The 11,780-nt window shown below is 28.9% G+C and overlaps 1 protein-coding gene and 1 non-coding gene across 5 annotated transcripts in view; both read left to right on the top strand.

Moving 5' to 3' along the window:
- Positions 1-11,780, top strand: part of LOC100166342 (venom dipeptidyl peptidase 4) — a 77,973-nt gene that overhangs the window by 17,884 nt on the left and 48,309 nt on the right. The window contains exon 1 of one of the 4 annotated variants that reach the window (XM_029487662.1): positions 11,225-11,511. The exons of the other annotated variants lie outside the window; for them this stretch is intronic. Within the exon in view, the coding sequence (XP_029343522.1) occupies positions 11,305-11,511 (207 nt within the window). The 5' untranslated portion in view covers positions 11,225-11,304. Of the gene's footprint in view, positions 1-11,224; positions 11,512-11,780 lie in introns of those variants that run through there. 4 annotated transcript variants of the gene reach the window in all.
- LOC115033488 lies at positions 7,571-7,712 on the top strand. The gene has a single exon (XR_003838837.1). It is a non-coding gene; the product is annotated as a U4 spliceosomal RNA (small nuclear RNA).

The following is an 11,780-nucleotide window of genomic DNA, read 5'->3' as shown; positions in this document are numbered from 1 at the left end:
TTTATCTAGATAAAATTATCTAAAGCACAACACTGTAAATAATAGTATACGAAAACGATTCTGAACGTAGATGGTCTGTCAGCCTATATGTTAAAGTATATTGTATGCTACATTTATATTGCTGTCATAGTACCTAATTTATTTTACTGTTAGTAATACGGTGTGAATTCGGCAATAGCTTAAAATTAATCTAAATATTTTAAAAATGCATTTCTCATATAGTAAAAAATAATAATATACGTAACAAAATATTTCAAGTCTCCACAAATCTTTTTGAATTATTACAAAACATTTTAATTTCAAATGACTAAAAAAAATGTGTATCTATAATTTTTAGATTTTTAGGTTTCATCTTATTCCATTAACTTTTCTAGTATTAGCTATAAAAGTTGAACATTTTACAAATGTTTAACTTCTATATAATTTACAACATTATCGTGATTTAGTTAAATTTTGAATATTAAATGATTTTAAAAATAAACCCTAACATATTTAATATTTTAAAATTACTAATTAAACACTAATCTGGAATCTTGTATTGGACTTTCAAGCTGTTTGGAAAAGCCCAACATTTTTCATCAGCATTTTAAAATAAATATGACCAAAAAGTAATTGTGCATTTACGCTCAACGTTTTTAATGTCAGTCATAAAATGTATGTGATACATTGTATTAATTTTTCAAGGTTTTCGACCAAGTGAATTTTTTTCATCGACATTTGTAGAAAAAAACTAAAAAAAAAAATAGATTCTGAGCTCAAAAATAATTAAAATAGTTTGAAAATTATACCATGTAAAGATGGTAGGTAGTATAATAATATGATGAAACTGTCAATTAACTACTATACCTACTTAGTTGTTTTTTAGTTATAATCAAATAAGAGATTCGATTTTGTGAAAAACTGATTTTTAGTAAAGATTTACCATGTTTCCCACTCTATAAGAAAATTACTGGTAAATTTTTACTTTTGATCCCTCTTGAAGTATCAACTATATTCAATTTTATAACAAAAAAGATAAGAGGATATCATTGTATAATCTGTAGATTCATCGCCCCGCTCAGAATCTTAATTTGAATACAAAAATATAAACAGTGTATGATTAATAAATAGAAATTTCTTATTAACAATATTACATTTTGCAAAGATTAGAATGATATACAGAGCATATTCCAGATTAAATTGTGTCTTACCTACATTTTATTTTACTTAGGTACCTATCCAGTATCCATAACTGAACAGTGTGTCACAATGTCATTACGAAAACATTTTGTTCAAAAGTTATTAATATATAATAACAAAGACCGTGTTCAAAGTAGATTTTTGCATTTTGCGTCCTTTGTTCTGAGTATTGATTACACTACTACAACTTAATAATGAATGAACTCGGTCTCGTCCCCTTAGTTAATGGAAGAGTAGAGAATTTGGTTTCCATGCTTAATTCTTATATGGAGATTGATGGATGGACGCATTGGTGCTTCTTCTCTGCTCTACCGATTACATTTTAAAATTTCATCCCGTCTCACAATTTCCAGAATTCCTTTTAATGTATGTCCATGGTTGGTAGTGTTAGTACCTAACATCCTATAATACAATGCATCTGAGCAATGAACATCCACATATTTATGTTATTTTTATTATTATTTTATATTCCTATTTATTTATTTTAATTTTGTTAATGTACTTTGTCACGAACCAAATTATGTTATGGATCTTATAATTTTTCGCTAACTACCTGTTAATAAAATATTTATATAGGTAGGTTCTATTTCGGGCTATTTTCCCGATAAATAAATAATAATCGATAGGTACTGTATTATATTATTATATATTACTTTATATGTTGGTTTTGTACCGTATAGGTCAAGGTGAATAGGTGAAACTAGGTATATTAAGTCCATAAGTGAGGGTTTTTTGCTTAAAAAATAAATGGGAAAGCCGTTTTTTTATTTTGACGTACAACTGCAACAGTAGGTAGGAATACCTACATTTAAAATAATATATAATTTTATTGAGTAATACTGTTTTTGATCAGTTCGCGTTAAACGAAAGTAACACTGAGAACGGATTAGGTCAGTCCTATAGTATAAATGCAATATTTGTTGTATCATTTATATTATAATTTATAATTCGAAAACTTTATCGGACCGGTCTTGCACCGAGTGCGGAATCCATAATAATAACGTACCTACCTAATTAAATACGTGCCGGTTTTTACTTTACCAGTAAGTAACAAGATGATTGCGAATCATTGTAAATATATTGCTTTGGTACCTACCTACCTATCACATTTAATAGTATGTTATTACCTACATATTACGATGTTATGTGTCGACTGTAAGTGCAATTGTCGATAACTACCTACCTATATAATTATACCTAAACTTAATATTATAGGAACCTAGGTACTAATATTAATATTATTAGTAGTATAGATATACCAATCTTAGTACACCCCTCCACCTTTCAAACTTCAGAGAAGATCATAAAAGAAAAAAATGTACAAAAAGATCAGCAAAATGATTTTAACACAAAAAGTTAAAAAAGCACTACTTTTTCATAATTTGTCACAAAACATCAGTAAATTGATTTTTACATAAAATTATTACAAATTTTTTTTTGGAATTTAAGTAACTTTATAGGTAGGTATTGCATTATTATTTATTTTTTTCCTAACATCTGTAGTAGAAACAAATTTAAGTCATAATGAGATTTAAAATCCATTTGTAATTTATATAATTAATAAAATGTTCCAATTTCCACTCAAGATTAGTATAATATTAATAATAACGTTTACTCGCTAACATAATTATATATATATATACTCGTTTATAGAGATGATATATTGAGTAAAACTCCAACACACCTTTAATTTTTCCGTTTATAGGAAAATGGTAATAATTCAGAATCGTTGTTAGTTGTATTTTGTTCCAACAAGTATTTTATCTTTTCATTTATAGAAAAGTGTCAATAATTCGGATTAATTTGGCTACGAGTTACAAAATGTGTAATGCATTATGTTATTTAAATTTGAATTTTGATACATTCTGTATATTATGTATAACCTAATTTATTACCTACTGCCCAATACCATGCCTATAGGACCTACTCGTATATATAGCTACCTCGTAGATATGTAGTAAGTATTAATATTAAATACTAGCTAATTTATAAAAATATACAAGGTGATACTTGAAATGATAAATACTAATTTTATTTTTGAAAAATATCAACATATTTGGAAATATGAACTAAGCATCATTGAAATTCATTATATACCTACCCAGTGGCGTACCCAGGATTTTCGAATGGGGGGGGCTAAACAAAGTAAATCAAAATTTAACATCATCTTAACAAACAATTTTCAATAAAGTCTTATAGCAGTTAATTGTAATATTTCATTATTATATACTTTTTATAACACATACATAATATATTAGTGATATATTTAATTAGTAGGAAGTAGGGACTGATTTATTATAAAAAATATGTTATACGATTATTGCTTATAATAGGTCGTTGTTACTTAAGATAATAGTACGTTCAACGTTGTATTCAACACTGTTTTTAGGAATATAATGGTTGGTACTTTGTATTTTATAATATAAAATGTATTCCATAACACGGCCAATGGGGGGGGGGGGGCTGAAGCCCTCTAAGCCCCCCCCTGGGTACGCCACTGTACCTACCCGTTAAAATCAAGATTTTTAAAAATAAATTTCATTTTTTATTATTTTTTATCGTTAATTTCAATATAATATTAAGCTCGAATATCTAATGAGTGATTATAATTAGCTAATGTAATATAATATAATATGACGTTATACTAATAAGTTTTGGATAACAGAGTGGCTCATTACACTAGACAAATTTAAATTTTAAACTCGTCTTATAAAGTTATAATTGTTGATTCAAAATTTGATTTATATGATATAACGAAATTAAAAAAACGCCGTATAACAATATGTTTTATATAGGTAGTATAGATATAGGTACCTAAAGTTAAATTACATTTTAAAATAATTCTGTAGATACAATATGTGACAAGATACATTTTTAACTATAAATATTTAAGTACCTACACTTGTTGCTCACGGAAAACGGAATACTAAATAGTACGGTTTAATCTATAAGCTATAGGATTTGAACATTTTCGAACATTGCATTATTATAACGACCACTGTGGCACTGTCACCTAATGATAGGAGGCATTTAAAAAGCTATATCCTACAACAGGTGGGTCTCAAGTGCTCGTATAAGTACGGTAGGTGGGTCACAAATCGCAATATTACAACACGACATAGTGAAGGATAATAATATAATATTATTCACTTCGACCGTAGTAATGTTATACCTAATTATTATTAGGTGCCTATTAATAATTATTAGTTGTTATTTAATATGGCGAACCACGACAGTAAATACTAAATAATATCAGAAAAATTATTTTCGTTTACTCGTAAATATACATTTAATGAAAACAGTCGGACTTGCTTAGCTCGAAGTTGAAGGACTGATCAAAAACCTTAGTTATCCAAGGATAATACAATAATAGGAAATTCTAGGGACCGGGAAAAAGTTCGAGGTATCGACGGTTTCGAGTTAGAACAGTTCGAGTTACACAAGTTTGTCTGTACTAAAACAGCCACTTATCGCTACGGACATGGTAGGTGATTTAAATATTGATAGTAATAATTATAATAATAATAATATTACTGTGGGTAAGTCGAAAGCGAATCGTTTTGGCACGCGGACAACGGTTGCGATAACCGAAGTCGTCTGCGTCGGTACGACGGCCTTTCCAAACGAATGAGCGCCAATCCGTGCCGATAGATGTCGTTGCTGGACAGCGCGTCTGTGGTCACCGGGCGGGACGCGCGATTGCTGGCGTCCAACACACAGCTCTCGACACTGCCAGCCGCTGTCCCGCCGGCGAAGCGTCCGGTTTCCGGTCTACGGTCCGCTCGGCTGTCGGGCGGGACGCGTGCCGAAATCCGTGTCCGGTCGACCGGACGTCCGCACTTGGGCCCCGCACCACAGATTTACGGGTGGCAATCGTCGGAATCTTAAGCTTTGCGCAGTGGCGATCAGGGCCTAAAATAAATGAAACTTCGTACTACACTATTTTATAATTTCACATAATTTAATATGAGTTCTCCCTCTCTAAAAATAAAATATAAGTTAAATTTTTTTTTTTTTTATTTGAAAATTTAACATAACACCTGTCACCTGTATAGAATAATTAAAAGTATAACCTAAAATTATATTTAAAACTGTATTTTTCCAAGTTCAATATTATTTGTTAAATCATATTTTTCTTTGACTTCTTCAAAAACCTCTTGATACCATTCCTGTATTTTGCATGTGTATCCATTTTAGAAAATCGAAAAGAGTGTTGAGGTAATTAACAATATGTCGAACGTTCATCGGATACATATGAATTATGTTTCTTTCTTCTCGATTGTTGACTTTTATCAAGTAATTCAATTTTATGCAGTTTAATAATATTTTTATCAAATTCTGAATTATAAGTTACAATTGTGTTTTTTTTGAACACATACTCCCATCCATCCAATAATGGACTCACTTTTAAATTTTTAATCATTTGGACAACTGTATTTTAGATTCTGAACGAAGTGATGAATGTATTGATTTTACAATGATGTGTGTTTTTTTTTTTTTTTTTTTTTGTGTCTGACGACAACTTTTGGAGCAGTAAAAATGCTTCGATTTTCAAAAGTTGTACCTTTTCTGAAAGGAAAGTGAATCTAGTTGGTACTTTGGGGGGTCAAAAGTGAAAATTTCCCAATACTTTTCAAAAGCGGCAGGAAAAACCTTAAAAAAATAACGGAAAAACGCGAATTTTTACGCAAAACCAATTTTTGACAAAAACGAAAACTTAATTTTACTGTAACTCAAAAAATAATTATTGTAAGCACTTGAAATTTGCAACAGATGTTTATATTAGCGTTGTCTATACAGGGTTAAATTTTCAAAGTGTTTCGACTTTTTTTGAGCTATTTATAGACAAATGAAATTTTCAATTTTTCTAAGTATTTTTTTTTAAAATAACGATAAAAAATTTTTGGTTGGATAGAAAACTTTGAAAATTTAATACAAGGTTTCTTATAAGTTGTTCTCACAGTGATAAAAAAAAATCCAAAATCGTTAGTCACAATTTTTTTTTATAAGTGCTTAAAGTTTAAATTTATACGAAATATGTCAAAATTGCGAAAATTTGCAAGTAATTTTGTGGTTGAAAAATCGTAAAATTTTTTTCTTTTATAACTAAGCTTTTAAAATTTGGTACAAGGTTCTCCATAAGTTTTTCTTTAAATATCTGTAAAAAAAACTCAACCGGACTAAGACAAAAAATTTTTAGGAGTGTTTGAAATTTAAATTTTTACAAAACCGCATTAAATAACGGTTTAGCCTCAAACGATTTTTGATATTTGTTATTATTCAAAAAGTATGAGTCGTAGACACTTGACAATTTTACCAGTTGTTTAAATTGACATTTTCTTTATATAGTTTTATTTTCAAAATATTTCACTAATTTTTAATCTATTTATAGGCAATTGAAATAATCGATTTTTTTTGATTTTTTTTGATTTTTTTTTTATAAATGTTGATAAAAAAAAATTAGCTGGGACAAAATACTTGAAAATTTAATAGAAGGGTCCACATATGTTGTTCTAACTCCCATTCAAAAATTATAAAAATACATAGGCACAATTTTTTTTTATAAGCATTTAAAGTTCAAATTTTGACTAAATACGTAAAAATTACGGCAATGTTCAAATAATCTTAAACAGAAATTCATAAAAGTTTTTCTTTTTAATTCTAAGATTTGGAAATTTAATACAAGGCTCCTAACATATTTTTACAATAGCAGTTGCAAAATAAAAGGAATACATTGTCACAATTTTTATTTATAAGCATTTAAAGTTCAAATTTATACGAAATATGTCAAAATTGCGAAAATTTGCAAGTAATTTAGTGGTTGAAAAATCGTAAAAATTTTTTCTTTTATAACTAAGTTTTTAAAATTTGGTACAAGGTTCTCCATAAGTTTTTCTTTAAAAATAATATATCCTAGACTGACAAATCATCTCCGTTCAGAATCGTTTTTCGTATACAATGATATAATATCATTGTATTCAAATTTAATTCCATCCATTACAGTAACCCACTTGTAACCTACTGTACAGCAGAGCGACATCCACGACTTACCCGCCTTTTTTCTTATTTCTATATCAAATATTAATACATCATCCGTTTGAATTTGCTTTTGAAATCTACTATAAAGATAACCGAGGTCCGTTTAAAAGTAAAACAATATCATCTTATCATAATCTGTCAATATTTTTGACACACACACACTCACATGTAATTTATCAGTTAATATAACCATAGATTAAAATTCAAATTCAAAACTAAAAAAAAATAAAAGTTAATAAAAACCAGTAACAAAGTCTAAATATACCTAACTCTAAAATAATCAATACACATTTTCATTTTGTACTGCACTATTCCGATTTCGTACTACACTAACAGTGTCGTACTGCACACTATTTTAGGCCGTGGTGGCGATATCGTAACCAATGAGGTCCATCCGAGGTGCGATTATCACTAGTTGAAAACTTTAACCAACACGCCGTCACGTGGGCATGAAACATTGTGTCCGTAGTCAATTTTTAGAGGCCCTAACGGGCACTTATCGGCGTTTGCCATAAATTGAATAAACACTGTTCTCACTCCACCTATTATTAAGGACTCAATTTTTATTCGTTTCCACCAGATACTCCTGCTTAGTTTTAGTATTCATCGGTAATTGACGTGAGACGACCGAGTCAGGCGTCTATATAGTTAATTACTTTCCTAATTTTGCAGTAGAAACAGTTTATTAGTTCATTCGTGTTAAAATATATAACTATAGCTGTCCCGCCCAGAGTTGACCTTGACAAAGATTTGTTTAAAAAAAAAAAAAATTTGCATAAAAATGTATAAGCAATATTTCTATGGAGCGTCCGGTTTCCGGTCTGTGGTTCACTTGATGGTCAGGTGGGACGCGGGTTGGGCTCCGAAATTCGTGATCGGCAGGCCGGAAGTTCTCACGCCGCGTTCGGGCCCCGAACCACTGGGCACTGATATACCTACAGGTGGCAATCTTCAGAAATGTCAGATTTGCTCAGTGGCAATATCGTAACTAATAACGTCCATCCAAAGTGCTGCGTAAGCAATTTTTAGAGTTCCTAACGGGCACGTGTCGGGATTCGCCAAAAATCATTTTATAAGCATTTAACACTCCTCTTGTTGGAATGACGACTCCACGTCACCCCGTCCTCTCGTTACGGACTCGAATTTTCAAATTTTGTTTTGACTAGCAATACTCTCTGTATTCGTGGTCGAGAATCAACATGGAATGATCGGGTCACGCGTCTGTAATTCACAACTTTTCAAATATCGGAGTACCTACAATTTATTTATTCCGCTCACGTCTGGTGTTAAAAATATATCATTTATATACATTACTAGCTATGCCACCAAGCGTTGCCCATGCCAAACATTTTTTTTTTATAAATATATTTGTAAAAATATGTAGGTATAATATGCAATATTTCTACTGATTATAATAGTAATATATAATACTATTATGTAATCAATGGCAAACTAAATAATGTTGAAATTAACAAAAAAAATATTCTTTTTTCGTCAGTTGAAAACTAAATTCATATGTGAGCTACTCATTAGATACTTATGTGGGTTAACAAAGTATGCTATGATAAACACTCTCCAAGTCTCAAGAAATCTAACTATTTATTGATATAACTTTTATTGGAAACGGTTCAGTAGTTTTTGATTCAATTTTTTTTTTGGTACATAATATGACATTGATGTAATGCAGTTTTCAGAAAAATTTCATGATCCTGAATTATTAGTTATATTATAGGTATACGACTATATCAGCTATTATATTCAGATGATACATTTTTCTACTTCACTACGTGATATACAACGACCTACGATTTAATATATTTTAAAATATTTTCATTATGGTTAGATTCTGACAAACGCAATTCAGTGTTCTATGTAATATTATAGTTTATATCTCAAAGATACAATATTATGTAGATAAATCGTAGGTACGACATTCAAAGTTCTAACAACTATGATGCGTATAATAAGTATGGTAATAACTAATGAATTGTAATTATACGTGTTCCACTGTAAAAATATATGACTTCGTATAGATACAGGGTGATCCAAATTTAACGTGACAGCAGATTAACTATGAAATATTAAAAAAAGGAAAATATTAACCATTTAAAACCGATTTGAAATCATATTGTTCAGCAAAATTAGATAATATCTAATATATATTATACTAAATATTTTGTTCAATAATTAGAAGGGAAAGGTTTGAAGAATAACTTCTGTATTTCAAATGAGATCCTATAATTTTGAAATAATATTTATTTATAGTTTAATTTTTAATGAATTTTGAATGGTCGCTTACTCTGATGGGTCTGATGAGTCTAATTGAAAGGTCCACATTTAAATTTTCGATTTAATTTGTAAAATGTCAGCAGTTAGTGATATTAATGATTATGTATGAGCTTTTGTTATTTACAGAATGCTATATTCAGTCATATACCTACTCATTATATAGCTTTGTAGTGATTTGCTTTATCTATTCTGCAAAAAAGTCCATATAGTAGTTTAAAAATATGCCTTTACAATAATTTGTAATGTATTTTACCAATATTGTATATATATTGTGTGACTATACCATGTGATAAATTTTTTACCCTCCATGCCTTTTTTTGGAAATTACAAAAATATTTTTATTAATTTCGATAACTTTAATTTAATTTTAGTTTTTGATCTAAAAATATCGAAAAAAACTTTTCGTTAAAAAGCTAGGCAATTTAAAACATGTTTCTTTATAAGTTATTGTTATAGAAGTTTAAAATTATTAAAGATACATAAGCAAGATTTTTTTCATAATCATTTGAAGCTAAGATTTTGATGAAATTCGTCAAAATCTTGAAAATGTACAAATCACTTTTTTTTTAATGTTTAATTCTTATAGATAAGGATTGAAAATTCAAAACAAGATTTCTTAAAAACAGTTTATTTGTTTCATACTAGGTTTATCCAAAAAAACTTTAAAAAAAATCGAAATTTTTTTTTTTTTAATAGATATTTTAATTTGAAATTTGGACAAAATTCGATTTTTCAACGAAGAATAACGATTTAATTATTTTGTTGTGATTTAAAATTACATACCATTTATGGGTACTTGAAACTTTTAAAATATATTATTATACTGTATAGTATATAAGCAAAAATAGTGTATACACACAATGATATTTTCAAATGCAATGTTTTTGTAAGAAATAAATTTAACTACACTGTATTAGGTATATTATTAGTAAAATACATTACTTTAATAGCAATATATAAATATGCAAAGTATATTTAGTAATATAGGCTGAACCGTCTTCGCTCAAAATTGTTTTTTGTTTACAATTTTACATAATATCATTGAATTCAAATTTAACACATCCATTAAACACAGTGACTCACACGATGCCTTAATATACAGCAAAGCCTTATGTACTTTCCCAACTTTAAAAAAAATATAAATTCACTAATGTTATATACAATCAATTTAATATACCGGCGTTTTATATCTTTAATAAATTAATCGTTGGATAAAGCTCAGATTATCAAAATTGCACAATAATATATTAACGTAAAACAGAACTACAAAGTATAATATTATTATTGTTCATGGGTGGCATTATACAAATTAAAAACGAAATTCAAATGTAAATAGCTTCTTTAATTACTGACGCATAAATATTAATGACCCATAAAAATGCATTAGCAAATAAAGTGCTTATGAATTATATTTGAAAAATATTGGTTTCCTTTTGAATTTTAAAAATTAAGTCCTCCTAAAAAAATATCTCTTTTTTAATTACTAAAAAAATTAATCAATATCAAATTAATCTCGATTACACGGTTAGAAAATAATTTTCGGTCATTTTTCCAAATTTAAATATGACATGCTGAATTTTCCTTTTACATAAATTTTGGAACATCCTATATATTTTATAATATTATAACCTCGTACACACAAGTACACAACACATATTTGCAAAATATTTAAGCAGATCAAATTCACACAGTTGGTTATCAGATGCCGTCACGTACACTCGTTAGTCGTTACCCGCCGTCTCTTGCTCTGCAGTGCCTACATATCATATTATACGCAATTACAATAGAAAAAACCGGATGTCCCTCAAAAAAGGGGCCGGGACCCAAAACTTTTCTTTCTCGACTCCCGATAAAGATTTGCAGTCAAGTGGAACTTTGCACTCGCCGCCTTGTGATGCAATCAAAAATCCTCTTACAACTTTGTCCCTCTTTAGTGATGACGACCATGACAATAATATCTGCTCAGCCACTTCATGTGTCGGAGGAGATCAACAACCGACCGAGGTTAGTCGAAAAATGCCACCAATTAATAAATTATACAAAAAACATGGTTTGGTTTTATAACTCACTATCTATAACATTATAATATTATGTATCTAAGCATTTTTCATCACTAAGACCAAATATCCACTAATGTTAAGCCTGCAGTCAACATTCTACGATTTAGATCCATTACCTAAGTACCTATTAAAATATTTGATGAATCAGAAACTGAATATAAATCCACCGGAAAAACAACATTCCATAGATTCCATAACTATTAGAAATTGTCC

This window comes from Acyrthosiphon pisum, chromosome X (assembly GCF_005508785.2).
Source record: "Acyrthosiphon pisum isolate AL4f chromosome X, pea_aphid_22Mar2018_4r6ur, whole genome shotgun sequence".
Taxonomy (NCBI): domain Eukaryota; kingdom Metazoa; phylum Arthropoda; class Insecta; order Hemiptera; family Aphididae; genus Acyrthosiphon; species Acyrthosiphon pisum.
The sequence above is the reverse complement of the archived record's forward strand: the minus strand, read 5'-3'. Positions and strand labels throughout refer to the sequence as shown.